The following is a 26,455-nucleotide window of genomic DNA, read 5'->3' as shown; positions in this document are numbered from 1 at the left end:
TTGATATGAGTACACTTCAATAATTGATTAGAAGAAAAATCACATTGATGATAAGGACAGTCGCAAAAAAAAATGTTCTAGAAGATTACCATGGCAAATGTTGATATAGTAAAAGAAATATAAGTTCAAAATTAAAAACAACTGTTCGAATAAAGATCAGGAAGGTGTACAAACAGACGAAAGTTTGCATACATGTAAACAAATAAATAAACAAACAAATAAACAAAACAAAATACGTTATATGCTCCAATGACAACTGCAAATGATATCAGGTGGTTTTAAAGAGTTTGGTATGAAAGAGTTAAAAAATATAATGCCTCGCTTATTGCATCTGGTATACATTCCAAAGTCAGTAGAATTAAAAACCATGGAACTTTGTAATGATGATATCAAGCCATTGTGTAAAAAAATAAGAAATCTTTGGAACATTTAAATGTATGTGGTGGTGGTGGAAGTCAACACAATGTTCAATTGACAAACACAGTTTGAAGGCCAAATCCGACGTTGAAGAGCATTGAAAACTAAAAAAGGCATATAATTTGTTTATTCAAGTGCATCAATATGGTAATCATGCGTTATCAAAATGTTTAAAGCACTTATAAAGATATCGTTCCATCGGGATCTAGCTTCTTATTCACTACAAGGAGCGAAAGGACGGGATAAGTTGTGTCTTAAAGACAAACCATTTCAAAAATATAGAAAACATGCACTTAATTGAGTGTTAATACAGGTAGACATTCTTTGTGTTGATAGCTGCTTCTTTGGATTCTCATTCAAAATAAATACAGAATTTAAATATATGAAATATAAAATGACTTTTATAGAATACTAACGGAATAACATACACCCTAAATTGACAAATTTAATAGATATATTAAATGTTTGCCTACAAACTAGGAAAATCGAGTCTCTTAAAGTTTGACCTGCAATGATGTTGCATAAATATATAATATACATTTTTGTAATCGATTTGTATACCCATTTCATGAGCCGTATATACTAAGTATATAGAATTTTAAAATGCTTAAAATACCTTTCTTTGTTTTAAGGCTATAGGCATTGGTAATGCTCTTTAATTCGATCTCCGGAAAATACATATTTCATTTAAATCGTTCCTATCCAAAGGTCATCTATAAAACAACTACGTATATCTTTTACAGTGATCTTTAACTTTAAATAACATGTACTAACTGTATTTTAATCTGGTTGTTTTACAGAAGGGGAGGTTTGCTTTACATCGACAAGTGAGTTTTATACATTTTTTTCCTTATTCGAAGTTTCCTTATAGTGATGGTGCAGTTGGGACCTCAGTGTTTTTGAATGCATTAAAGTAATACGACAATACTATATAAAATCTGCCCAACATTGCAAGAGTAGACAAGTTTCGGTATCAGGAAGTTTCGGTAATTGCCTTAATTCTATAGGAGAAAATGAGCATTGAAACTATCTGTATCGTACGAAACATATCCTTTGTAACTGAATTAATTGTTTGATTATGCTGTCAACAACCCTTATAGAACTGAAATGTTTGTCGCAAACCTGCAGCAGACCTGCTGCAGGTTTGCGGCAAACAAAAAGTTTGCCGGAAAACAGAAAATAGTGTTTGCAGATGATTACCTATAGCTTTATGTTCAAAACACATTTGAGATTTACCCGTTTTTATTTCTAAATATATAATTACATTTGAGCATGACCCCCCATTCAAAAATGAAATACATGTATTTCCTCAAATATATTGACTAAATCTCAGATAAGTTTGCAAGTTATTCTTTCAACGGATGTTTGTATATGTGAAGTAAGTTCTTTTTGGAGGATTTTGATGTGTAATTTGAAAAAAGATAAAATGAATGTCTCAACACACATGACATTGGTATATGTGTAGTTCCCGCAAGTTTGCTGCAAACATGCAGCAGAAAAAAATAACTGGTATTAAAAATCTGCGGCAAGTTTTCAGCAAATCTAATTTGCATAATTATGTTTGCCGCAAGCTTACCGCAAGCTTCATTTGCATGGTAAAAAGTTGGCGGCAAGTATGCAGCAAATGTTTGCTGCAAACTTGCGGCAATGTTTGCTGCTAGTTTGCTGCAAACGTTTGCCACAAGCATTATTTTTCGGTAAGGGTATATACTTTGACTCTGACAGTGACTCATTTTTGCGTGAACCCCCTTAGGTGTTCACGCCTTTATATTGGCGAGTTTTGGAAGCTTCTATGGGCCATTCGATATCCCCGGAAACAAGATTCTCGGAACGTCTCGAAAAGTTTCGAACAGGTAGTTGTTTATGTCTTTGATACGGTCCCTCTATGGATAGGCTACCACGTGATATTGTATAGTTCAACAATCGAAATTCATCTGAAAAAAAATAAAAACTAGATTGCGGTAAAAAAATCATTTAGATATTAACACCTATTTTCCTTTTGGCAGAGCATATGCGTTTGTAAATAATGCGAAATAATCAGAATGTTTATTAAATTTCAAGTTAATGAAAACGCAATTATATAATTCATGCATTAGACGCCCCCCCCCCCCCCCCCCCCCCCCCCCCCCCTGGGCGCGTTGTGTGTGTAGTATTTAATACAACGTGCTTTTGTGTATTGCGCATTGTGACAATAAACCTGGGAATAGTATACTAATATATTATGTCTCAGAATAAACTGATTATTTTTAAATGGTTACCACGTGACATTATGTAAAAGCAAGCTTGAAGAAAATTAACAAAACGATATTATTGTTATAAATATTTATCTTGCTTAGGTCGGAAAGCATAATTATAATTAAACAAAACGATATTTCTGTCTAAATATTTAATTTCATTAAGATACACTAACAGACCAAGAAAATTTTCATTATCATTATTAAGTATAAACTATATAATAAGACTTAATTCGTCATTAATAGAATATAATATATAATGTTATATAATGTCCGACATGTCTGAACAGTGACTACATTATGAAAATTAAATGCAACTTATGAGCACCAATTATCAGGGATGCGTACACACAAGTTAGTTAAATATAATTTTAGTGAATGAAAAAAATACTTCACAACGATTTTAAATCCATGCATCTCACAAAAAAACCCTATCAAAATATTTCACAATGATCATTTACTACGTTAATTATTTACATGTAATTAATTTTAGTGTGGTTTTATAAGTATCTGCTTATATTTTGTATAGCAATATATTCATATAATGGAAATATATAGACTTGAAGAAGAGATCGATTTAATATATAAAACGTTCATCAGTAAATACTTGATGTTTATTTTCATTGATATTATATCTTAAAAATTTCGGAAATGACTCATTAACAGGAATGCATGTTGATTTAATTTCAATTCTGTTTGTTTTGTTTTTAATAGTTTGATCTTATAGCATCTTAATCTTTTCAATATGGTGCGATTTTGAAAATTGTGTTTTCATTGTGTTGTTCAGCTATCATACACCCGTCTTGGTTTATTTTCATTTTATGACATCTTTTTACGTTTACGTTTACATAAATTTCGGATTAAATGCCCATGAATCCGGAGTCAAACCACTTGAGGTAGGTAGTGATGACGCAATTGTGTATTATAATCCAGACGGTATTCGTGCGAATTGCTTGCGCTGCGCAAGAAAACCACGTGCATACATAAATATTAGTTTCACTCGCGGAATGCAAATTTTTGCCTTTCTTATCTAAATTCAGAACACGGCAGTAAGAGCTGGGCATGTGACGTTGAATCATGGTCATCATAAGTTACGGTATTCTGACCTCTAGCTGTTTCTCTTTTCTTTTTCTTTTTTTTCAGTGGCTGTCCTATTATAAACTCCGAAATACTAAAGATATTCTTCCCAAGGAATAAATAGATTACCGTAGATGTATTTGGCAAAATCTTTGTTTTGAAATTTTGTGTCTTCAATGCTCTTCAATTTCGTACTTTATTTGGCCTTTTTAATATTTTTTATTCGAGAGTCACTGATGAGTCTTCTGTAGACGAAATGCACGTCAGACGTACAACATTTTAATCCTGGTATCTATACAATTTTATATATCTACATAGGGTACATTTTTTTATACTAATTGGGGTTTTTTGAGAGCATATTCAGGTATTCATAAAACTTCTATAGAACTAATTTTTCCTTTATAATATTTTGATTGATTAAAGTAACTTCAGGAAATCTTTAATATTTGAGATGTTTTAAAAGACCAAAATAATTGTCAGTATATAAGAGGTCTCAATGGAGCGGGTGTGTTACTATCAAAAACAAAATACAAAACCGTCTTATAAGTTGCATGCCACAGAGTTACACTTCACATGGAAATTGGACCTTCTATTTCTCTATATACAGAATCTATCATGAGTAAAGACGACAGTTTCAATAATGATTATAAGAATAATTGAAGCCATCAAGGAAACAAAATATGAAGATATGAAAATAAATACATCCAGATCATTTTAGCAAGCTGAGTGCTTAAATTCATATTGCGATTGGTCTGTGCAATTTGTTTTAGACATTCAGTTTGCAGAAACTAAGAATTGAATAGAAGTAGGACTTTGCATGTATATTAACCACGAAGAAAAACTGGTGTACACTCCCAAGTAATAAATAAGATAGTCAAGCCTTAACATGTAAATTCATATAGTAGCTGTATACACTTTTCTGTTTACAACTAAAATCAAACAGTGCTTTTAATTGAATTGCGTAAGAATCTACACACAACTACAAATTTTCAATAAAGGTGGTTTAAAATCATCAGTACCTTATTCTATTCAGTCAATTATTTTATAATCTAAAGCTAAAAAAAAATAAATCAGCAACATGTTTTTGGTGACAAGTCAGTTGTTTCGGGTTCACGTATTGCTTTTCTTTTTTTTAAAGAAAGCAACTTGTTTTTTTGTCATACTTTTTGTATTTGAAAAAAATGCTGTTGATACAGTTTTCACAACACATGCATACCTTCTCAATTTCCAACTGACGATGCCCGCCTTGAGATTGGATAGTTAACGAACGAACGATGCACGAAATATGAGACATGACTTTATTGGTATGTTAAACGTAAATTCATACTAGTAATTGAGCACTCGAAATATGATGTACGTACGACATATGATGAGTTCATAAACAATTGAATAATACCGAATGAATTGATTTAAAACATTCTTTTTGATAATATGTCAAGATAAAATTCAGCATTTAAAGCCATAATTCAGATTAACACACAACTTGGATAAAAACAATGATATCGTACTTAACATAACCAATATGGTTAAGTAAAAGATATTATCATTCTTAAAATATAATTAAATATAGATCAAATATTCAAATCTCTGGGTTGCGCAGAATGTTTTTTTTTAAACCAATGGAGAACATTTGAATCTTTAAAATATGAAATGTAAATAATCCTCAAACAATTCCGTAATAGCAGATGTACAACTTCGATATATGTTCAACCATCCTGTGAAGTGTCAGAGATCTGAGTTGAACACTGTAGAAGAAGTAAATCGCACAAAACTTGTATCCACTTTCATAAACTTTGCTGAAAAATGACTTAGTTCCAAATTTAAAAAAGAAATAGAAAAAAATCATCAAACAATTCCGTAATAGCAGGCGCACAACTTGTAAAGTTTCGGGAATCTATATTGAAAACTGACGGAATTAATCACATAAAAATTGTATCCTCTTTCATAAATTATGCTGATAAATTACTTAATTCCCAAGTTTAAAAAAAATTAGAAAAATTTCATCAAACAATTCCATCATAGCTTTCCTCTGAAATCCGCAGGCCCATTCACCCGCCAACCCAACATAACCATACTATAAGCCGGTTTTGGACTTCGTCCAACCCGCCCCAAAAAATGTCTTGTAGTGGTTAAGACAAAATGATTGATTTGAGACTAATTTTCGTTATAATGACCACACATTTCTCCTTACATTGTCTACTCGTTTGGAATGTTAAAGACTCACTTACGTTCCAAACAAGTAAGAAACATTTGTGCCTACAGCTAATTACAATATCATATTCATGATGGCAAAATATACAATCTGAACTTCGTTTTGACCAAACACGGGACTCATAGAGTGAACTTTTGATCCCAGATCTCATATTGAAAATCAGTCGAATTAAAACAATTTTCATATATATTATATAAATCTTCTGTCCGAAAAAAGTATTATATCAACTATGAAAATCTTGAAAGTTGTTCTGTTCTGTTTATTTCATCGATATATTACAATTTATTAACGATATAACATGGATTACAAATGTGTCAATTTTAGTAATTGGATAACAACACGGAGATGTCAGTATATATTCAGGAAACTGCCAGGGTATATACTACATGTTTTACCCCAATTGGAACATCAACAACGTCATCATTGCAAACGTTTATTATGTGACGTAGTCTCAAGCTCTGCAGAACACTTAAAGAATGTAAGAGGCTCTCAGAGGGAAAATAATGACGTGTATCCGTCAATAATATGTTTTAATTTAAAACCATGATTTTTACACATTCAATACTTAAGTAATGTCTTAAAATGCTATTACAAATTATTGCATATATGATAGAATTATTTTCACAGCAAATTATAAAATCCAAAAAAGACAGGAAATTCGACGCGACCTGTCCTAGCAACTGTAGTATAAGTAATGAAATGTGAGATGTGTAAGTTGATAGAACTTGGGGGATAAACAATTGTCATTTAATAACTGACCAGTGATAAAATATGCAATGAATGGCAGTGCAGAGGTATTGCTGTGTAGATGTCCCCGTCACATGCGGAATGAAGGCTGGCTGACAGGGGCAGGCCGGTGGGAATTTTTTGGTAAGACAAAAACTGCAAACGAACAGATCGAAACAAGAAGACAGCGTTATCTATCAAAATAATTTCAATAGTAATTATTTTAACGGCTATGATCTGACCACTATCTGACTGCTAAGCTATAAATTCTTGACGAGACACAGAAACAAAAACAAACACCCGAAAGCCGTTATGGATCATTAAGAGAAGAATTTCTCAACCGAGCAATAACATGCAGCTGTCGAAACAATTATAAACCAAATTATATGCTATATATTCAAATAATTATTTAACATTGGACTTGATAGCATTAGGGTGAAACCCTGGTATATAAGCAGCTGCGCCAATAGCGCATGAAACGCCCTTGTTGTGCATATTGAAATTATTGCATGAATAAAACGGGATATTTTGAAGACCTTTAATCATTAGAAAATAAAAAGGATCTGTAATAAAACATGGCTGCGGATACCCTCTTTTTCAATCGAACAGTTAGTTATATTTACCAATTCCAACAACTATGAAACGTTTCTACTTAATCAATCCAAGCAAATTCAATTTTTGGTAGTATTAGTGAAAAAAAAACTAAAATGTGATAATTAAAGTTCCATAACTTTAATGCAACAAACTGGAAAATAAAAAAAAACCTCACAATGGAGCTTCCTTTTGATCAATCCCCACAATAAAAAAAAGTTTAAAGGAAATCAATCCAGGAATACTAGAGTTAGTGTGCAATTTGTTAAAAATTCCTTAAATGTGACAAACAGTAAAAGTTCCGTAACTCTGGAATGACAAAGCCAAAAATAAAAAAAAAAAAAAAAGCTTTATTCCGTCAATTCAATGTTGATTTAAAATTATTCGAGAACTGGTGAAAGCAAATTTGAGTACGAAAAGTCTTTCGAAGTGGACGGACAGACGGGTGGACGGACGGATATTGGTTTACCATAATACGCCCCTTCTTCGACGGTCGTATACAAACTTATGAAAATACCAGGCTTATCAATACGTTCGCCAGACGCTTGTTCCGTCTAGAAAGGACACTTAAGTGACGCTCGAATAAATTAAAAAGCCGAATAAAGTACGAAGTGGAAGAGCATTGACGACCAAAAATTCCAAATGTTTTTCCTAATAGCGCTAAGAAAGCAAAAGAAAATTATTCATGACACAAAATTAAAAAATAATTTTTACGTTACAATTAGGTTAACTAAAACAGCGACATTGTCGGACTTTTTAAAGTAATTTAGAGAATTATGATGGCGGCTGAGGGTATTATTGTATTTTGATTTTCAAAGATCACCCAGAAAGGGGTCAAAGCAAAAATTGAATAGCCTTCCAAGGCGGCATTCTCATTTGGACTAGATTAATTGCTGTATTTGTTAGATTTAAGCAGTCTATTTGATATAATTTGTTAAACCAAGCCTCAAACAAATCGCTGGTACATCAGTATCTTGCAGGTCATTAATTCGACTTCATTTGGATTTGTTTGCAGGTGACCTGTGCGACGACCTCCCTCAGTATGAGAACGACTGCGAATGTGCGTAGCATGTTCAGTAATTTTAATTGTATGTCATTTTAAAAAGTGAAGCCAGAAAAGACCAAATGCATTGCCAGAAAAAGAAAAAGTCGCTCGCATTCAGGTAAGACGATGATGTTCATGATTATTTGTTAGTCTATGATAAGAATCAAACAGAACGAAGAAGAATTTCACGTTCTTACTTCCGAATCTATGTGAATATTTGTATTGACTAGATATTCCGAGAGTCCGAGTCGATAGTATATAGAATGCATATAACTTCTCTTTTTTGGACAACATAATAATTTCATTTTCTTTCATTTGGTGAGTTTAGTCTAATGAAGTTGTTGCATGAATGCAGTCAACCTGAATTACCGCTCCACATGACATACATTTTTTCCTTCTAATTAATCTTAAATTTATTTCAAAATGTCCTGTGGTTGTATGCATGTTTGTTACTTTGTATTTCCTTTTACTTTGTAGTGACATTAATTATTGGTCATTTAATGACAATGTTTATTAGATTTTGCGTAGGTATGGTGTTTAAATGATGTTATTATACGATAGAGTCTCAATTCCTGGAATATCCCATTAAACATACTTTATATGATGGTAATTCAGTAGTGGAAAGAGAGAAAATGAAAAAAGAATAACATTTATGACGTAACAGAATTCTAGAACATTCAAATTTCATATTTAAAAGTGCATACACCATACACGTTAACGCCTTTAAGAAAAGGTAAAAAAAAAAGCCTCATTTAAAATGAAAACTCTTGTATCTTATATAACATAGAATCGGATCATTTTTAATTTAAACCGCTGGATATTTCTACAGAAAGAAATTCCATAACACCGTAATGTAAAAATCATATCTATTTTTTGCCATAGGTTGAGTGTCTTGACATTTGGTCAGAATGAACTTGTTTTTGTCTTCCTATTTTCCCTTATCTAATTTTGTTTCAAGTTACAATGAAGCTTTTTTTATTTTTGGGTTTAAATATCTGAATGCTCTGCTTTTGTTTCATTGTCAGTCTTTTTTAAATCATTATTTTCATATAATTATTAAATCTACTTTTTCTATTGTTATTAAAATTGTATGACTTATAACTTGTATTTTGTTGAAATAATTAGCATTGTTAATAATGTTGTTGATTTAATGCGTCTACATATGCTTTGTTCCCATGAACGACGAATCTAACGACAATATAATTAAGAGCCACATCTTCTCATATGTTTAGGGGAAAGCTTATTGTGACCTGATGGCATAGTTTTAGTACGTTTCTCTGTCTTTATGGCAGAATTTACTTCTGTTATGATTTTTTAGACAGAAACCTTGTCTTGCACAAATCTGCTTCAATTTTTACTAGATAACATTTTTGTTCGCTTTTGAGATTCCGTATATCGTCAAGTTATCGGAATTCCAATGGGGACTAACTGTGCACCACTTATTGCGGACCTGTTTCTGTATTGTTATGAGTAACAATTTATGACTAAAATCAGCAAAGAACCATCGAAACAACATCTGATACAAAAATTTAATAACTTTTTTTTAGATATTTGGATGATGTATTTGCTCTCAATAATGACGACTTCAGTATGTACTTTAAAGAGATTTATCCTGTTGAACGTACTTTAAATAAAGCTAATACTACAAATGAACACTGCCCTTTCCTGGATCTTGATATCTATATCTTTAACAGGAAGGTCAATACCAAAATTTATGATAAAAGAGATGATTTTTCATTTCCTATTGTTAATTATCCATTTTTCGATGGTGACGTTCCCTTGTCACCATCTTATGGTGGTTATATATCTCAACTTGTTCGATTCGCTCGTGTATGTAACAACGTATTTGATTTTAACGAATAAAATCTATGTATTACTGAAAAATTATTACACCAGGGTTTTCGATATCACAAACTAGTCAAAACATTTACTAAATTTTATCATCGGTACAAGGACATCATTCGTAAATATAAATCAACATGCAGACATCTTATACGTTCAGGTATTTCACATCCAATCTTTTATAGTAATATTCTTTACAAAGCACAAAAATGTCGGCATTCACCTCAAAAGCTAACCAAACTTTTAAACAGACTTATTAAGAAGGAATATAGTTACGATACTGTTGTCATTAAAGATGGCATATTTTGGTTTTAATATTGATTCACTCATAGGGTCTTTGCATCGGAAATAAACACATTTATTGTGGCATGCTACGGGTTATGTTCTTCTCATACATTTTATGATGGTATGATACTAAACCCCTAACGGGAGGGATTGTGCTTGATTTTTATATGATGCAGACATTATCTTTCAATCAGTTTAATTGAGGTCTGGAGCTGGCATATCAGTAACTGGTAGTAGTCCTTTGTTATTTTATGTATCATTGTCATTTTGCTTAGTTTCTTTTGTTACCTATTCTGACATCGGACTCGGACTTCTTTTAAACTGAGTTTTACTGTGCGTATTGCTGAGTGTTTGTTTTTTCTACATTGGCTAGAGGTATAGGGGGAGGGTTGAGATCTCACAAAACATGTTTAACCCCCGCCGCATTTTTGCCAAGTCAGGAGCCTCTGGCCTTTGTTAGTCTTGTATGATTTTTAATTTTAGTTCATTTATGTGTTTTGGAGTTAAGTATGACGTTAAATATCACTGAACTAATACACATTTTTGTTTAGGGGCCAGCTGAAGCACGCCATCGGGTGCGGGATTTTCTCGCTGTGTTGAAGACCCATTGGTGGCCTTGGGCTGTTTTGTGCTCTTTGGTCGAGTTGTTGTCTCTTTGACACATTCCCCATTCCCATTCTCAATTGTATTCAGTAACTACGACCTTGACCTAAGATCACTAACTGATTAACGTCAAAATCAGTACAGAAATGCCTCTTATGACATGTGACTACATATCCAGAATAGGTTGCAGTCTCGTATTTGGCATCATAATTAGCAGCTCGAAGCCACACAAATGTCAGTATATTATCAGAAACTATGATTTGGTCATTATAACACCTGTCATGCAAGTGGAATGTTAGCTAGCTCTAAGACCAGGTTTAACCCACCATTTTACTTTCGAAAACGCTTGTACCAAGTCTGGAATATGGCCGTTGTTTTTCACTTGTTCTGTTGATTGATAGCGTTTGATTTTGTCAGTTTTTATAGACTTCCCTTCTTCAAATTTGACTTGGAGTTCGGATTTTTTGTTATGTCTTTTTGACAACCTACATAGTGACCCCATATCAATAGGCTTCTCTCTGTCATTATTCTTAATAATTTATCCATATAAGGTTGCAATTCATAATGCAGTATTTGATATACATCACATTGACATGAGTGTATAGGTAAATGTAATATTTTTGGGTAGCTTGCTTGCTATCTGAACCATGAAATCATTACAACCTTCTTTTGGGCGAAGTCAATATTTAAGCAGGGACCAAATCAAAAGTAAAAGCAGTATACAAATATTGTGAAACCAGTTTTACAATTTAGTTCAATAATATTGTGCTGAAGGTGTGTTTGATTTGTCAATTTTATTTCCATCAATTACCTCTGTTCATTTATTTTAATTAGATTGTTTACATAAGCGATTGTATAGAACATTATGATTTAATCGATTTAAAAAAAACACTTTTCATATCCTTGAGTATAACATATGTGTATGCACTGTCCTTACTTTTGATTAGTTCTCTACTTAACTATAATTCTTATATCAGCCCAAGGAAGGTGGTGCCTTAACTAATAATGATTTCATGGTTCAGCTAGCAAGTTAGCTTACCAAAGAAATTACCTCTACTTTCACACTCAAGTCATTGTGCTATAACACCCGGCTACCACTTTTCTTCACAATGTTTTTCTTTTCTAAGTAATCGCGATCTTGACCTTTGACTTGTGACTTCAAAATCAATAGGGATTTTCCTCTCATTTTGTTTTGATCATATGTCCAAGTGATATGTAATCCGATACCAATTATTTGAGTTAGCAGACTGAAACCAAAATGACTAGCAGACCGAAGGGTCAATAACCATATTCTCCTGACAACAAAAGTGTCAAAAAAGAAGGAGATGTGGTAGGGACCGATCATTCATCTTTTACGTGTGTTAGAATGGGGAGGAAGGGCTTGACTTTTTAAAAAGAACCTTTGCTGGTAAATACCCCGGCACATGGAATTCCCTAATGACAAATACACTGGCAGAGAAAGGAAAATCTCAATATATAGAAAATTGGTGAAAAATACCATTTCTCTCATCCAATCAAAATACAGCATTACTACATAAGGTGGAATTATGAACATATATATTATATATCTTATGGAAGGGTATTTGCGAAAAATACCAGTCAAGGGACTGTGAAATTTCCCGAGCCGCTAGGCAAGGGAAATTTGGTCCCAAGACTGGTATTTTTTGCAAATAACCCCACATAACATGATATACCTGTTTAATTACACCGAATATATTTTGATTGTTATTACACCTTATGTAAGAATCCTGGGTTTTGATTGGTTGATAGCCAGTGTATTTTTCACCAATTTACTGTTATCAAATGAATATCGTTCATTTTTTAACGCCGCCGGGGTATATGCAAAAAGGATATGCCTTTTTTACCCTCTCTGCCGTGGTATTTGCCAAAAAATACTCTATCCGAATGGACGCTTGTAACGTCACGATCATCAATGCGTTTTTGAACGTTAACATTCGGTGTAATTAAACAGATATATCATGTTCTTGAGGGGTATTTGCGAAAAATACCAGTCTTGAGAATGAATTTCCCTCGCCTTACGGCTCGCGAAATTTAACATTCTCTCGACTGGTATTTTTCGCAAATACCACTCCTTAACATGATATATCTGTTCAAAACTCTCTGTACAGGTGAAGGGAAATCTTTTTCTACTAGTAAGCTGTAATCCATAAAAATGTTTATGCATAATTTTGAGGATAAGTAAAGACTATCATAGTACTGTGGGAATTATACATGTACTTTTACGCGTTAGCGCTGCCTTTATGTAACGTCATGGTATCTATGTGTAAACGTCATTGTCATTCCATCATTAAATCGTTCATTTGTCTTCTTGCCTGACATTTTTGTTTACAGTATTGAATTACCTGTATCAATCAATATTGCTTAATCATGTTGCCTAAATAATCGGGATAAGGTGAAAAAGATTCCGAATAAATTTGGCAGGAAGAGGCTCGCAAGGGTAAAAAAGGGAATATCCAAAATGGCAAATGCCACGGAATAGAGGGGAATTTGAGACATATTCACTAGTAGTGGTGAAAAACAGACAAATTCGTTTGAAATGAGGAAAAAATGTTAGAATATGCGAAAAATACACTGGCTACCAACCAATCAAAATCCGGCATTCTTAAATAAGGTGTAATCATATAGAATAAACTTCGTGTAATGTCTATTAACCAACCAAAAAGGGAACTATAGCTCGGGTATATACAAATCAACAGGTTCTTAAATGCTTAATTTTACAAAAACGTTTACAGTTGCAATATTTTATCCAAACTAACTTCAACAACAATGTCTAGGGCTGAATAACATTTGAAGTTTATTACTATATGCATTTTTAAAATTATCTTCAATTTGTAATGTGTAATATTAAGACTCATTTATATATAATAATTATTGTTTAGTCATTTAAGCTCAAGACATGTACGGAAAGATACTTATACTGACACACATACGGTGAAAAAAGAAAAGAACAGAGTACATAAAAATATCGAAGCATTCTGAATACAGGAGCATTCAAAATCATAATTTGAAAAAGTCATCTGAACAAGTTTAAGCTTTCAAATGTTTTACAACCTTAATATTAAATCAATATTTTACAGATTTTCCAGGTCTAATAAGATAATCAAGCCTGGAAATACTGATAGCGAACAGGCACGAATAAATGACAAGAATCAACCCGTAGTCGAATCAGAAGATCATCATAAAAAATCAACAAAAGCCAATAAATTATCTGCAACATATTTGATTGATGACTTATCAGGAGCACGAAATTTGATAAATACATTGTTAGGAGAACGAGTGCGACCTCCGAAACTGGTTTTGTCAATTATTGGTGATTCTAGCAGTTTTGTGCCGAAGCCATGGTTGATACCTGTATTGAAGACTGGACTCATAGCCACTGCAAAGGGTGCTAAAGGTAGTTCAGACTTATTATACTTCATGTAGAAATTCAAGTATTTTCTTTTATATGAGAGTAACATTCTATTCTAAATTTGAGGCAACAGTAGTTTAACAATGTTCAAATCTCATAAATTCATTCAGAAGATACTAATCAAGGTATAAACAATTCTGGAGGAATTACATGAACTCCAAAAGGAGCAAGAATGGGTACGTCGACAAGGTAAAACTTCTTCTACTATCCATGAATCACCCGCCATGCAAATATACACTCAGTCAAAATGTCACAGTCAGGAATTGGACACAATCGCCACATTAAAAAATTCTGTTATATAAAGATCTAAAACCACGTAAACATGTAGCTAATGAGTTGAGACACATCGTATCAGTCAACAAATTAGTAATAATAACGCAAAAAAACTTATGTTGTATCTATTTCAGTCGTCCCTCTTCACAATTTTAAAGGAGTACACACCTGTAATAATATATAAAGTGTAGAAAAAATTTAAAGTTCTGATAGAACTAAACATTATAAAGATTGTGATTGAAGCTTTTGGTGAAAATCTTTAGAATTTGTTTCAATCCATATCTTATTGTCACCGTTGGTTGAATAAACCTCATAACAATATTTCTGACTGCCATCTTGAACTGTAGAAAGAATGAAAGTAAGAACATCTTAACGACCAGGCTATATCTCGTTCAATCAAAGGAAATTTAGGTATCTAGTATACAGACGTGAGATTTGAATCGTTCGTTTTGATGTCAGTAAAGGACAACAGAACAGATTTGTTATTTTCTAAAATCACCTCTTTAGTGAATGATGTAGGGTATCTGTGAGATTCATTGTTTTGCTGTAAATTCCAATTTTGTTTAGATAGACATTCCAAAAAATACTGTTTACATATACATTTAATATTGTTTGCTGCTAAGGTGTTTTTTGTAAAGGGAGGATAAATCATTCTAAATCTCGGGCTTCTTGAGAGGGTAAGGATCCCGTGTGCACAAAGTACATCATAGTTTTTGAATGTCACTCTGACTGAATGAACGAACAGCTTCGCTTTATTCACATAAAGTGCCCATGTTTGTTTCATCTGGCTCCCTCTTTTGTCATTTTCTGGCATAGTACTGCATCTATCAGTAACCTGAGGTTGTTCTTCCTCTAGTTGGTGGGTTGTGGTATGTGATATTTAGGGCTTTTGGCTAATAATTCTCTAAGTTGCTGATTGTTTACTTTGCCAAGCTCTTAAGTTATACCTTTACCAGCATGTACATATTTTATGCGGACGATGACTATGCAAACCCTCATGATCGAATTCTACCTAAAAAACTAAGATTTTCATCTTCTGTGGAAGAGGTTGCCACGGATTTTAAATAGCCAGTAGTTAGCAAATTCCTAAATTATTGCAACCAATCTGTACTTTTGTTTTAATAACGGAAGTGGTTTGGGCTTTTTGAAAGAGTTGATTGATCTTCAATAATGGTATGGAAAACAGTTTAGTTCGAATATAGTGAATTATTAAAGGTTTAATGTAGACGTAGAATAACAAACCATCCGTAGACACAGTGTGAACTGCAGGCGGTGTATATTTTCCATGATCGTGATTCATATAGAGTCTAACAGAAGAGTTAGATGATTTTAATTTGTATATATCGCTACACCTTGACTAGACTAAATACATACACCATCAATTTTTTGTTGCATTCATAAGGAATAGCTTTTCCAAAATCTCAAATCCAGAAATCGTTTCTTTGTAAGCGATTTGGTGTACTCAATGATACATTTTCTCTATAATCATGACTTTGAGAGAAACAATGAAAAGATAAGACTGGTTTAAATGTTAAAAGAGAAAATTTTGTTATCAGGATCATCAACATCAGTCTTGTACAGCTGACATAGACGAGTCCACAAAGCAAAACATCTAAAAATACTATAGTGAGTGATAACACTTTGTGAGGGAATTCGATGTTTGCTATACCACGTTCATTTGAACCCACTTTATGAAAATACCACTGTACCAATCAAAATGAAATTTTTTGCAATGTTTTAAGAACTGGTTTTACTTTGTATCCATGTATTATTTGTGAAACAATAAATGTTTGAAAAGGGCGAATTTTCAGTATAAAGTCAATTATTATGTAGACTTTTGAAGCCCAAACTTTCTATTGCCTTAAATACGCAAATGAAAAACCCGAAAACTATACCAATACAGAACGACTTGTATTTGTAATGATAGCAAAAGTTTTGGTTGACAAATAATAATTCATCATTGCAAAAAAAATGAACTTAAAATATCTGCCATTTTCTCCCTACCCAGTTTACCCCTATTACTTATTTTGATGTGGACCGGCCATTGTTATTGAATCTTACGCAATTTGATTGGATTAATTTATCATTCGTTTACCTTCAAACTGTTCATTTTGTTATACATGTTTATTGATTAAATCAGAACGTGCATGAATGTGCACAGAGACTTAAATGACCTTCAAACTGGACACTGGACGAGTCCACATTATTTTTTATCAATGAAACTAAAGGTATGAAAGGTAAGAATTGCCACTTCTTATATTTTCATAAAATTTTCGAAATATAGAGTAGATAAATTATTTTTTAATAGCATATTCATGAGATAAAAGTAAAGGTTTACAAATCGACGTTTTATTCCATTAAACAAGTCATTTTTCGAAAAGAAATGCCGAAATATATTTTACGCACGGCTACGCCAGATAAAATTATTGTTTATCTTAAAAAAAAAAAAAAATTAGTCTCATTATAAATCTATAATTACAATTGTTTCTAAACAAAAGTATTCAGTAAATAAAGTCAAAATATGTCCGATCTGTCTATTTTTGTACATCAAAATTCAATACGATCGTTTTAGGGTCAATTTCGTCTATCTCACAAAATCTAGTTACGCACTATACAATCGCTAACATTTTAAATAATAGATCTATCGATAAGTGTCATGTCAAAAAATGACTTACATGTCCCTGTCTTTCAACCAACAATACGGTAACGTCCACGTTTAATGGTCGCTCATTTTTCTAAATTTCGAAACTGATATAAATGGAAAAACTAACAGTATTATCTATTTACTGACATGAAACAAACAGGAATGCGGTATTCATTACGTTGGTTGAATCGGACGCTATTTATCTTAAATCACGCAAGAACACCTTTATCGTTTTAGAAGACCTAATCTATTTAAAAGTATCATTTATCAACACCTTAAGAAGCACAATCGTCCTATTAAATATTTAACAGTCCACCCTTTAGAAGTAGTAAAATCAGACTGGGAAATCTCATTCTAAGTTTGTACGATCACGGAAAGTAATCGAATTAAATTGGATTATAAAATTACAGACAGTCAATCATCTCGGTCTTAATGAAAGTATCATGGGAATTGGTAATATATCAAGAACCGATTCTGTTAACATTTTGGATATAGTTTCTAAAACTGTTCGTAAAAACCGTTCTCATAAGCGTAGAATAAATCGCAATCAGAAAATTTCGTACCAACAATACAAATATTTCGAACCTTATTACTATTTAAAAAAACAACGGCAAACATTATCTGTTCACCAAGCTCTGTTCTTTAACTGTTAATAAATTACATCAAATTTTAAAGGATTGCAACACAATTCCATATTGCAGTCCTAAGTATGAAATCATCCAAATTATGATTTCATATTGTTATGCTTAACTGTTTCCCAAAATTCATTGCCCTCATGTTCATAAAAAATATTTTATTAAAATCACATATGTCAATAAAGGTTTTGAGTTTATTAATATTGGCGGTATTTTTAATTATCATTCTGTTAAAGAACAAATTCCTGGCTATTTTGAAAATACTGAACTCCGTCTTATTTGTTATGTTTACAAAAAATCTACTCGGAAATATTTGTAAAAGAACATTTTACTCCTAAAACAACCATCAAACATAAGTAGTATAGATACAATTAATAAACGGTGATTCTTGAAAAAGAAACCATGAGCCCGAAGGGCGAATGGGTTGTTTTTCATGAATAAACGCTTATCTATTGTAACTATAACTTAAACTATTGTGTTGGTGTCTTTTGAAAGTTAAAGCCTTTTCTTAGTAAGAAGGCATTGTCAGGAATATGACAGTTGTTATCCATTCGTTTGCTCTGTTTGAGTTTTTGATTTTGCCATTTGCTTAGGGACTTTTCCGTTTAGAATCTTCCTCGGAGTTCGGTATTTTTTGTTATTTTACTTTTTTTGTAAGTGAGTTTAAGTAACCACGTTATCATGTTCAACGATGCATTAATAAATCTAAGTTCACAATTAATTGGTAAGAGGAATACAAATATAAAATAACACGTCTTTCTTTAAATTATCAGGCATCTGAATATTATCCGTAATTTTCAAAATAATACATATTCGAACTTATTTCTAATTAAAAGTATATATAATAAGTATGTTACTGAAATTTCTAGCAAGAAGTCTAATTCTAGGCACATCATGATTTACTCGCATAGGGATTTGCGAATAAACTTTGGCAAATTATGTAGTAAAACAGATGAATTCATACTATATTTATAAAACAAAATTGGACAAATTGAATGTTATCATTTTCGTTTCAAATATGTGAAATAGCTAATAATAATCTAAAAATAAACGGGGAAACGCGTTATTACTACAAAAATATCCACAATAACATGAAAAATAAAATAAACGTAAAAACAAAAGAATGGGGACAATAAAGAGAATACAGGGATTCGAACATAAATCGACAAGTCCTTTAACTTGTCTCTTTAACTCATTGATCCTAACCATGCTAACCTCGCGGCCAAAAATTTATACTATACGATTGCCTATTATGTATGTATAAATGTACAAGCCCTTGTACCGATGTGTTTTACATGTTCTTTTAATAATATGCAAAATAGACATCTAATTGCAACCCATTGGTAGCCAATAGGTTTCGTCGATGTGTTGATGTCAGTCATACATAACAGATTTCAAGGAGTGGTTCGATTCCCAGTGAAGGCATATAAAAATTACAAAAACTAAAGGTAAGTTTTAAAATTAATTCCATTAGTGAACAGAAATCAGTAAATTATCTAATTCAAATTTAATGGAATTAGGCACACAAAAGAAACAATTATATATAATTTGGTGAGTCCATTTCAGCGACAGATTTAGGAAGCGTTGATTTTATAAAAAGAATCCACTTTAAATGAATAGGCTGACGTCACAACAATGGTTTAAGTTTAAAAAACTTGCCAACAATTTGTTTTTGTCCAGGCTGATAAGGCATCCAGTAATATCATTATTGTTTGACGTAAATTTTACATTGAGGTTCTGCAAAAGTAAACACGAATTCACAAACATTCCAACTGACTCCATTTTTGGAAAATTACATATGTAACAAACTTAAACGTTTAGTTACCTCTTTACAAGCAGAACCAAATACAACCAGCATAGTCAACACCCTTCTGATCAATAATCAAATGCAAACAAATCTTTTTGGAGACTACTTGCACGAAATAGGTGTTTTAAATCTGTTGGATCATATGACAGATTTTATTCAACAATGAGAACACATTTTCGTCCACATGAAATTATGGACGTCAATCTTATCAATTACTAGTACGTATGTATATATATATACTCGGAAATACAGCACAAACAACGTTTTCCAAAAGACCAAAACAGTGAAAAAGTATATTTTAACAAAACGCATTTGACTAGCAGGTCGAACAACGGATGTTCTTAAACCCTGCTGACTGCCATTGGCGTTTGCCAAATAAACGGATCACCAGATGTAACAAAATGGATCTTAACTATTAATTTAATACCAAACAGAAAACAATAAACTTGCGGAAAAGATGGTATTCTTTTTCACTGTTTTTGTCTTTTGAAAAATGTTGTTTGTGCTGTATTTATACACCTCTACCAAGAAATTTGTTTTGCATGCACACGTATAAAAATTGCGGATTTTATCCAACGCAAATATAGGTTTGAACGTTGTTTTCAATTTAGACTTGTTTATACTCGGAAATATATATAATGGGTTGCAGAAATCATTGCAACGTACGTTCGACACTGCATGAGATACAATACCGAGTTTAGAAAATTTAGCCCGTATCAGCTGATTCCCTAGGCTAGCTGATTGCATGTAAGCTGATTTTTTTTAGGGGGTGGAGGGTTGCACAAAGGTCTCTGATAGTTTTTAATTGTTTTTATCTGATTTCCAAGCTGGTTTTCACAGATTGGGGGAAGTTAGGTATTTTTTGTATTTAAATATTTTGCTCCTCGGCATACTGAAAACGTTGGCCAATTTTACAGATGTAAAAAGGACGATGCCACAATATCAACTTAATCTGTTCTGTGCCGTTTTGCATCGGAACTACTTCTATATGAACTCTGATGAAGTTCGATTATTTTATCATGGGGATAACTTTATATGTTAAGTACTTTCATTATAACAGTTAGCGTTTTCTGTAGTATGGTATGTAGTTACTGCTTTGTTGTATGCTGTTGCTTTATTATATATGTGGTTTGATTTTCAATGAGACAAATAACCATCAACAAAGTTACTACATAATATAATGCAGAATGTACATAATATAATAACGAGAAAACTACACCATATCACAGAACACCACTACCTAATAAAACAGCCATGGCGTTTCATAGTAAAGGCATTTGAATGTGACACATGCTAATGTTTGTTTTAACTTATCTTATATTGTCCAATTGTTTTAACTGTATAGTTTGAACTTATCATAAATGTCTTTTAACATTTTAGTTTTCAATCTATCAATTATATGGGTTCATTGACACATTTATATCAAGTGGCCTTAACAATTAGTAATGATCAGATAAGTTAGTTCATGCATATTCAGAAAAACAATGTTTGGATTAAAGGCCAATATCTTATTATATGTGATTAGCTCTCCCATTCCTTATGTCTCTCCTGGACATCTTGATAGTGATAGTTGCTATCTGAATTGACCTTAGATCCCAGCTTCCATTTATAATCATTGCATACCAACTCAATGTTCTTTTCAATAGATTACTTGATATTATACAAAGGATCAAACGGGAGAATAAGCTCTATTGTCCAGGAAGCAATAGATGACTTATGGAATTTACGAGAAGATGGGAAGGAAGAAAATTTACCAGAATATAAGGAAGACAATTTTAAGTCAATAGTAAGTCTTACAAACAAAAGAATAGTTGTTTGTTATTAGAATAATTATTGGTTTATATTTGATGACATGCCTCGTTACTAGCTAGGAAGATCCTAGTTATCCATAATAACCAAACCGGGCGAAAGTATAAGAAAAAAAATTGAAAGTAGAAGATTATTATTTTGCATGGATGTTACATTCATTTACTGTATGTACTATCAACTACAAAAATTATTTGTCTTTGTCGTGTTTACTATCAAGTACAATTACTTTTTGTAAGCGTCTATGTTACATCTATTTGTTTGTTTGTTTGAATTTTTAGTCAGTTGTGCTGTAAGTCTGTGATATGTGTACGACTTTGCCCCCAGCACAGCTATAGAAAAGCAGTACAATAACGGGTGTTACACGGACACTTTTTAAGAAGATACCCGGACTTTTTTTATGAATAGAGTGACTCGTGTATTCAGTGAGTTCATAGATACTTTACCGTGCCCAAGTTAATCGTACACCTTGTGACCTAGTTACCTTGATTTATAAATATAATTACATGAAAAGTGTTAATTAAAAAATTATGTTTATAAAAAAAAGCTATGTCTTAAAGTACTGAAATTGAATAAAGTGTTTACGAAGTTACTGACTGCAAGAGTAACGGCAACCATAAAATATTTCCATGTACAAACCTCTCGTGGGTTTGCTTGACAGTTAAGCTGAAATCTTTTAAATCTTTTAAATCGAAATGTATAGAGAATTTCTCTTTTCTCTTCATATTCAAGGAATTTGGTTAAATCGAATTGTGATAGCACATATCAGTCTCAGCGTCAATAAAGTACCACCCATTTTGGGATATAGGGATGGAAAATGAAAACAAATAGTGTGTCACATGATCAATACTTGGGTCTACTTAATATCACATTACTGTATCAAATACATGTTTACACAGTTTTGGCGTTCGGTATTTTTTTTTAGTATTTGCTTAAATTAAAACACAAACAATTACGGGATTTTCAGAGTGACTGTTAGGCATCCAGAGTGTCCTGTATGATTTGATTGATTAACGAATGTTTTTTTTTTATCTTTGCATGCAAAATCAATATGCGATAAACTCGTCATAGATACAATGGTTTGATCCGTGTATAGCAATACAGTAATTCGTTGCTATGTAAGACACGAACAAATTTCAGTCATATTTCTTTTATATTTTAAAGATGAATTACGACGGTTTTGCGAGAGATTGTTTATACCTATTTTTAACGAAGTGGAAGTGATAGAACATCCACTGATATATATAGCATGCATGTTCAGGATGATTACAATCTAAGCAATGCATAAATTTTGTATACCTATAGTATTTTGAGGTCGGTCGACTTAGATGAAAGGGAAAAGAACAGGCTGCCATATGAATAAAAATAAGGGTTTGCGAGGTAGAAGCAGAAATTTTGCATGGCAATATATCAACTTTTTTACCTTTACCAGAGTTATTGATAGAGTTAAAAAAAACGTAAACACATAAAATGGCACTCTGCAACTTACATCTAAAAATTGACAATGAGGGTCGGTTGAAAACAAAACTTGACAATAAAAGAGAATGATTTCAGCTTCCGAATTGTGAACTTTCCATTTCTATGATCCATCATTCCAGCAGTGCTTGCATACGGAGTATACATCTCCAAATGGTGAAGTTGAAATCATCTCTCGTTTATTTTATGGACGCCATCACGAGTTGGTTGACCGTTATGCAATATCCGTTTCACATATGATATTTGATATGTTCCTAATGTCGTAACTAAAATCCAGTCCCCTTTTCACGAATGTGCCGCACCGAATTAGACTTATGACAGGGTTTGTACTAATATGAGCAAGACGACGGGTGCCACATATGGAGTAGGATCTGCTTACCCTTCCGGAGCACCTGTGATCACCCCCAGTTTTTGGTGGGGTTCGTGTTGCTTAGTCTTTAGTTTTCCTGGTCGTGTTTTGTGTACTATTGGTTGTCTATTTGTCTGTCGGTCTTTTGTTTTAGCCATGGCGTTGTCAGTTTATTTCAACTTAAACTTATGAGTTTGAATGTCCCTCTGGTATCTTTCGCCTCTCTTCTCCAGCAATTTAGCATTAGATGAAATGTGTTAGATGAGGATGGGGATTTGGTTTTTTGCGCACACTGAAACGAACTCCCTGTATGCATCATTTTAAAAGTATCAATTTTTAACATCCAATCGGCAAACTATTTTACAAATGACAAGAAAACAAATATATTTACCTTTATTTGTTGTAATACGAACAAGTCTCCTGTTATCATGATCCTTTTTTTTTAGCAAACGGTAATACGTCGATGCTGACTATAGTTTTACCCCTTTAATGTAGTTTTTAAAAATTATTCCAAGTATAGATTTAGAACTGTAGGCTATTTCTAACCGAACTACATGGTATTCAAATGAATCTTCATACGAATGTATTGTTGAAATACTGAGGAATGGGTTTTATTTATGCTAACTTAATTAATTATACATCTGCTCCAAATTAACGGGGCATACTCGTTCACATCTGATCTCCCGTAAGTGCTTTCCTCTGAAGAACAAGCCGACCGTGCAAGACCCTTATTGGTAGCAAATCTCGTTCAAAACCCACATCGTCGTAGAAGAATAAAACATAGGTTGTACCTTGTGATGCGGTGTACAAGCACAGTTAACAGGAATATGATAATCGATGGTTGTACAAACAATCCAGTATCATTTTCCTGCTTACCAAATATTGATAGCGGAGGTATCATTAGTCAGCAATCAATATGTTGTATGCGAATCTTAACTATTTCCGGATACAAATATTCGAAAGAATACAACTAAGTTGGATGAAAGACGTGAAAAGTAGAAAACAGGATGATTAAGTTTCTCTGTTAAAAAAACAGGGGAAAAGATAAGACAATTATTACTCAAAATATCAGTGTTGATCAGTTAGTTTTAATTGTTTTAACCTTACATTCTATATCAACCTCTTAAGGTTAAATTAAGCCAATCGATCACCGGTCAATGAACTTGGATTCCTATTCATAGAGAAATCATTGGACGATGAAAAACACCATTTGAGTTTCAAGATGTCGAAATGCCTTATATATAAAAATTAGAAGATGTGGTATGATAGCCAATGAGACAACTGTCCCTTCACACAGAAGCACGATTTAGAGGAATTATCGAAAGCCCACGGTTTGACTCGAGACATATGTTCAAAACAAACATGTCTGCGTATTTTCACACACTAGCTTCCAAATGGTTTCATAGCAAAGTACCAGAATGCCCTACCACAAAGTATGTAACCTAACGGAAAATTATATACTCCGGAGTTAAAAGTAGGTCTATTGGTTATATTTAAAAAGTACGATTGTTGAAATTAATTTGTTATAAGATCACTAGTTCTATAATCCTGAAAATATAGAAAATACTTATTTCTTTCCGAAAAAACGCCACTTCGGTGGTAAAATCTAGCCTTTCTCAGTTGACCAATGAGCACATTAGAGAACTTTATAGATAAAAGTTACAGAGACATTGAGATGGTAAAAGCAGTATTTAAAAATCTATGCGATTGAGAGTAGCGCTGACATGTGTTTGTATATGTGTTTGTACATGACCAATACTATTTTAGACTTTCATATTTTTTGCATCTTTTAGTAGTCGTAGAGACCTTACAATTCAAAATTTTGAAGTTCAATGAAAAACTAATTAATTTTGATACAGTTAAAAGCCAAAATTGGGGTCAACGTGATCCTCTTCCTATCAAATGTCAATATACATGATATATATGCACTTACTTTATGTTTTTTTGCAGGAAGCTTTCCAAACTGCATTATGTAATACGACTGTATTTGCCAAGTTTCATGCTCAAACTTTGAAAATCATTGCTGAAAAAGAAATAATGTTTATGAAACTTGCAGACAATGAAGATCGTAAGTAGATTACACAAATGTTAATACTAAGAAATACGAAGCGATTAGATACATCATAATTCGTGTGATATTTACGGAATGCCAACGCCTGATATAGAAATGAGAGTTCACATATTTTTCTGCATACATAAAAAGTGTGAGGGCTAACCATATCTATTCATTTGCCATTAATAAAATGATAATTATTTACTATACAAATAACGCAGAGTCATTATTCAGTCTTAGACTGTTACGATTTTATCCCATTTTACCATGTCTATGATTGTCAGAGAAGATTTACTCTTTTATGTGATCAATTATTGTTTGTTTTCTTTATTTCTAAATTGTTTAACTGATGGAATTTACATTGCAACCTGATCTAGAAAACCAAACTCTAAACATTATGAAATAGGCTAATTGTCTTTACATTAATTGCATGTTTTCCACGCTTTTGTAAAAAATGGTGTCTTGTTAACGGCCACGGCCTAACTGATTTAATAATAATGCATTAAATCTAGCTTTGAAGCTCATTTCTAGTCAAACATTTTATTTGTTTGTAAAAACATAATAAAAGTAAGAGATTTAAATTGTTTTTATCTTAAGTTTCTGCTTTGGTGAAAGAACAAAAATTACAGTGTACACTGTTGAAGGATATTCGAGAAAACTGTGGTAAAAAACTAAATTTTCTTTCTAAAATTGGTTAAAAATGGCTAGTCATTTTGTTTTATTGTTCGGGGCGTCCACCATGTTTTAGGTGCATCACTTTAGCTCTTTCTTATAAGAGATAAGCTTAGCACATAATATATAAAGAAACCACGTTTTTATCCCACCCTATTAAGGATCTTTATTTGCATATTACATATGTATGTATATGTGATATGTTTTTTTCTTGAAATGTCTTAGTTTGCAACGTTAGTGAAAGGTTGTTTGCCTTTTTTTTGTTGTTGTAATTTTCA

The 26,455-nt window shown here is 32.5% G+C and overlaps 1 protein-coding gene across 2 annotated transcripts in view; it reads left to right on the top strand.

Annotated features, from left to right (window-relative positions):
- The first annotated feature begins 1,175 nt into the window (after positions 1-1,175).
- The window catches only part of LOC127734357 (uncharacterized), a 103,445-nt gene continuing 78,165 nt past the window's right edge, over positions 1,176-26,455 (top strand). For both annotated transcript variants that reach the window (XM_052244194.1, XM_052244193.1), the window contains exons 1-5: positions 1,176-1,244; positions 8,273-8,420; positions 14,131-14,447; positions 21,468-21,607; positions 25,403-25,520. In XM_052244194.1, the coding sequence (XP_052100154.1) occupies positions 8,383-8,420; positions 14,131-14,447; positions 21,468-21,607; positions 25,403-25,520 (613 nt within the window). In that variant the 5' untranslated portion in view covers positions 1,176-1,244; positions 8,273-8,382. The remainder of the gene's footprint in view (positions 1,245-8,272; positions 8,421-14,130; positions 14,448-21,467; positions 21,608-25,402; positions 25,521-26,455) is intronic.

Source organism: Mytilus californianus, unplaced genomic scaffold, assembly GCF_021869535.1.
Source record: "Mytilus californianus isolate M0D057914Y unplaced genomic scaffold, xbMytCali1.0.p SCAF_3, whole genome shotgun sequence".
Classification (NCBI taxonomy): Eukaryota; Metazoa; Mollusca; class Bivalvia; order Mytilida; family Mytilidae; genus Mytilus; species Mytilus californianus.
The sequence above is the reverse complement of the archived record's forward strand: the minus strand, read 5'-3'. Positions and strand labels throughout refer to the sequence as shown.